Genomic DNA, 4,749 nt, shown 5'->3' with positions numbered 1-4,749 from the left:
TATATATATATATATATATATATATATATATATATATAGGGGCACCTTAGAAAGAGACAGCGGGGCCCGTCCTCTGTCCCCTTGATGAAGAGACAGAGGGGGTGGGGCCCCTGTCTAATCACTGAATAAACAAAGAGCTGGGAGCCCCTTCTCTATCTGCAACAAAAGGAGACAGGAGACAGCACAAACCTGCACTAAGACAAATACTCCTCTCCAGTCGCTGCGTGAGGCGATGAGGCCACCAAACTTTTCATAAAAATCAAAGGGCTTCCCCCGGGCAGAAGGCAGACGCTGCAGAGACACTCCAACACACAACGCCTCTGCTGCTGCTGCTGCTGCTGCTGCTGCATCAGCCCAATTGCTGCTGCTGCTGCTGCTTCTGCTGCTGCAGCTGCTGCTGAGTGAGCTGGTTTGGCTGTGCTTGGCATGCTGGAACAGAAGATGCCCCCGATGTTGCTGCTGCGTCTGTTGCTGCTGCTACAGCTGTTGCTGTTGCTGCAGCAGCAGCAGCAGCAGCAGGTGCTGCTGCTGTGACGGACCTTTGCTTCTCTGGGCCCCGGCACCCTTGTGAGGATAATGCTGCCAGAGACGAAAGGAGACACGTCAAAGGGCGAAGCCAAGTGCAGACCTGCAGCAAACGGAGGCCTGCAGCAGCAGCAGCAGCAACAGCAACAACAGCAGCAGCAGCAGCGCATGGAGACACAAAGCGTCCTCATCCTCCAGAGAGGCGAAGACAGCAGCAGCAAGAGCCCCTTTGATGTTTCATGTGTATTCACCTTGGAAGGCCTTGCTGCTGCTGTTGCTGCTGCTGTTTCTGCTGCTGCTGCTGCAGCTGCTGCTGCTGCTGCTCTTCCTGCTCGAGCAGCTGCTGCTGCATCTCCAAGTCCATTGGCTGCTGGTTGTTGTAGAAGAAGCAGAAAAAATTACGAAGGCGCTGCCTCGCTGCCTGCAGCAGCAGCGGCCTCTCATCCGTGCCTACAAGAGTTATTCGAGGTGTACATGCACCTGCACTTGCAGCAGCAGCAGCAGCAACAGCAGACCCAGCACCACCCCCAGCAGCCCGCTGCCCCTGCTGCTGCTGCTGCTGCTGCTGGTCCTCCGGGTGTACGTGCAGCGCAGGAATGATAGAACGAGGAGAGGGGATGTGGCTGCAAGAGGGGGAGAGGCCCCCCAGCAGCAGAGCTGCTTCAAGCAGCAGCGATCCTCCGCCGCAGAAGGGATCCCACAGCTGCAGCAGCAGCAGCACAGCAGCAAAAGCACAGCAGCAGCAGCACAGCAGCAAAGCCATAGCAACATTATAAGAGCAGCGGGGCAGATTCCCAACAACTGGCTGAAACTCCAGCTGCTGCTGCTGCTGGATCTGCTGCTGCTGCTGCTGCTGCTGCTGCTTCGGTGCTGTCTGCACAGTGTAATAAGCCTCACTATGAGGCGTTTCTCTCTCTTTAGAATTCTGCGGAGGCCAGCAGCAGCAGCAGCACAAGCCAGAGGGATGTCTCCTTCTTCAGTTACACTTGCAGCTGTTCCCCAGTCAGCAACCGCTGCTTGCTTGCTTGCTGCTGCTGCTGTTGCTGCTGCTGCTGCTTCGTGCGCAAGGGCCTCTGCTACCCAGCCTCCCCGTAGATAAAGGAGACGCAGCACTGAAACTGTTGCAGCAGACCGAGGCAACAACCCTGCAGCACTTTCATCAACACCCACCCCATTACCAGGGGCCCCAGGGGGCCCCTCCTTAAGGACTGAGGGGCCCCCCTGGGAGGCCCCAGGGGGCCCCTCCTTAAGAACTGAGGGGCCCCCCTGGGAGGCCCCAGGGGCCCCCTCCTTAAGGACTGTGGGGGCCCTCTGGGGGGCTCCGGGGGCCCCTCTCAGTCCTCCAGGGGACTGTGGGGCCCCCAGAGTATCAGGAGGGGCCCCTACGGTATGATCAGGGGCCCCCAGGGTATCAGGAGGGGCCCCAGGGGCCCCTGGGGGCCCCCGCTGTTTATTGTTCGTTGGGGGCCCCCCTTCTGTGTCAGCTAGAGGTGCAGCGACAGCTCCAGGGGGCCCCCTGAGGGCCCCCAAGGGTTTGTTTAATTGAGGTGTGTGATAGGCTAAATAGGCAGAGGAAGAAGCAGCTGGGGCCGCCTCAGGGAGAGAGCTGCTGGGGCTGCTGCTGCTATTGTTGTTGTTGTTGCTGCTGTTGCTGCTGATGCTGCACCGTTCCACCGACGCCTTCTCCTCTTCCTGCTCCTGGTGTTGCTGCTGCTGCTGCTGCTGCTGGGTGTGGGGCCCTTCATCACGCATTTCTGAAGGGCTCAAGAGTGAGGAGGCTGCAGCACGGGAGGGTGCAGCAGCAGCAGCAGCAGCAGCAGCTAGTGACCAGGGGGACTCTTCTGCTGCTGCTGCTGCTGCACGAGCAGAGCGCTGCAAATCAGCAGCAGCAGCAGCCAACCTCAGCTCTTCTAACGCCGCCCTTGCGGCCCCTGAACTTTCTGCTGCTCCTGCAGCAGCAGCAGCAGAAGCTGCTGCTGCTGCTGCTGGCAGGTGGGGTAGGTATCTGTACGGGCGCGGGTCTAGGGGGGTAGACAGCAGCAAGTCTGCTAAAGCCTGTCCCTTCACACAAACAATTCTCAAGCGGTGAGTTGCTGCAGCTAGTGCAGTCTCTGCTGCTGCTTCTGCTGCTGCTGCTGCTGCTGGCTGCTCGTCTTCTGCTGCTGCTGCTGCTGCTTCTTGCAGTGCTGCTGCTAGCGCAGAACGTAAAGAGGGGCAGTCGCCTAAAGGAGAGTCTATGGAGACAATTCGCAGCGGGATCAGAGGCAGCGCATTCAAGGGCTTGATGTACTGCAGCAGAAGCAGCAGCAGCAGATGCAGCAGATGCAGCAGATGCAGCAGATGCAGCAGATGCAGCAGATGCAACAGATGCAGCAGCAACAGCGACGCGCAGCCGAGCAATCAGCTTGGAATGGGCAGGATACGGGACTGTTGTTGTTGCTGCTGCTGCAGCAGCAGCAGTAATATATACGGCAGGATCGCCACCGCTGCAGCAGCCAAGACGGCGGCAGCAGCAGCCGTTATGCCCCCTGCAGTAGCAGCAGCAGCAGCATCAGCAGCAACAGCAGCAGCAGCAACATGAGCAGCAAGGCGGAGGTCTCCTTACCTTCTTCCAAGGCGTCTTGCTAACAAGTGATTGAAGCCTCTCAGGGCTGCTGCAGCGGAGGGGGCCCCACAGACGCAGCCAGACGCACTCTGCTGTACGTACACTGCAGCAGAGCTGCTGCAGCAGCTGCAGAGGCACGCGCTGCAGCAGCACCCCACCCGGGGACATAGACAGAGTGGGAGCCGCTGCAGCTTCATTGTTAATGCCATCTGCTGCTGCTGCTGTTGCTGCTGCTGCTGCTGCTGTTGCCGTTGCTGCTGTTCCTGCTGCTGCTGCTGCTGCTGCTGTTCGTCCTGCTGCTTGTGTTGCTGATGCTGTTGCTGTTGCTGCTGCTGCTGCTGCTGCTGCTGCTGCTGCATGGGCGAGGCAGGGTAGGGCTTTGAGCTCCTTCAGGAGAGGCAACTCGAGGCCCCTCCTCGTGGAGAAGAAAAGAGAAACAAAGCCCATCGCAGCCCCCAAACCCCAAACCCTAAACCCTAAACCCTAAACCCTAAACTCTAAGCCATAAACCCTAAACATTACACCGTCAGCCAGGACCCTACACCCTAAACCCTAAACCCTAAACCCGAACGACTGGACCTTCAGCCCTGAACCCCGAGCACAACAACCTCATAAACCCTAAACCCTAAACCCTAAACCCTAAACCCTAGCCCTAGGCCACCGGTCTCCCAAAACCTGCTTTGCTGCTGTTGTTGCTGGGCCCCACACTTAGCAGTGTAGGAGACTTTTCTATAGAAAGCACAGCCTTCTGCCTTATACAGCATAATAAACCCATCTATAAACCCTAAGCCCTAAACCCTAAACCCTCATTTGTGCTTGCAGTGTCTAGGGTTTATGGGTATAAAGAGATTGAAGTTATTCAGAGATATATTAAAGTTAAACCCAGAAAAACATAAATTATATCTTCTTCGGCATCTCTCTCTATTCATATCTCTTTACTTTTATTTTATTTAAACAATTCACAAAGAAAACAACAACAACATATATCATCCTTCCTAGGGGCCCCCATGGGGGCCCCCAAATAAGGGGCCCCCCAAGGGGGCCCCCGGGGGGCCCCCCAGGCGGTGGTTGATGGGGGGCCCCCAGGGGCCCCCGGGGGCCCCCCGGGGGGCCCCCCAGCATCTCTCTAGCTTTTTTCTTAAATTGAAGTTTTTCTGCTTATAGGGGAAATAGATAAACTGTAATATAAAGAAGAAGAGCTATTAATATCTTGTTAAGAAGCTGAGCTGTAGAGGCTACAGGGGGGACCACCTGCTGCTGCTGCTGCTGCTGCTGCTGCTGTTGTTGTTGTTGTTGTTGTTGCACGTGTTGCTGCTGCTGTTGTTGCTGCTGTGCTGCTGAGCAGCAAATAAGGTCGTGGTGGGGCGCAGTGTGCGTACATCGCAGCGCGGTGTTGCTGCCAGTTGGGAACTGTCTCCTTATCCTTGCTTCTACTGTCTCCTTTGCTGTCTCCTTTGCTGTCTCCTTTGCTGTCTCCTTTTGCTGCTTGCTGCTGTTTGCTGTTTCTTCTCTGCCCCTGGGCTAGGCCCCTCAGCCTAAGCAGCAGCACCGGCTGTCTCCTGTTTAGGTGTCTCCGCAGCTGCAGGGTCTCTAAACTGCAGCAGAGACAGGTGCTGCTG

General features: G+C 56.9%; 1 protein-coding gene across 1 annotated transcript; it reads right to left on the bottom strand.

The window, feature by feature from the left end:
- Positions 1-114: 114 nt before the first annotated feature.
- Positions 115-3,489, bottom strand: EAH_00062860 (hypothetical protein, conserved; the record flags this gene model as incomplete). Its single annotated transcript, XM_013393205.1, has 5 exons — positions 115-156; positions 540-645; positions 777-1,228; positions 1,423-2,814; positions 3,289-3,489. 5 exons carry the CDS (start codon positions 3,487-3,489, stop codon positions 115-117), a joined length of 2,193 nt encoding a protein of 730 aa, XP_013248659.1.
- Positions 3,490-4,749: the final 1,260 nt, after the last annotated feature.

This window comes from Eimeria acervulina, genomic scaffold (genome assembly GCF_000499425.1).
Source record: "Eimeria acervulina Houghton genomic scaffold, Eah_scaff1751, whole genome shotgun sequence".
Taxonomy (NCBI): Eukaryota; Apicomplexa; class Conoidasida; order Eucoccidiorida; family Eimeriidae; genus Eimeria; species Eimeria acervulina.
The sequence above is the reverse complement of the archived record's forward strand: the minus strand, read 5'-3'. Positions and strand labels throughout refer to the sequence as shown.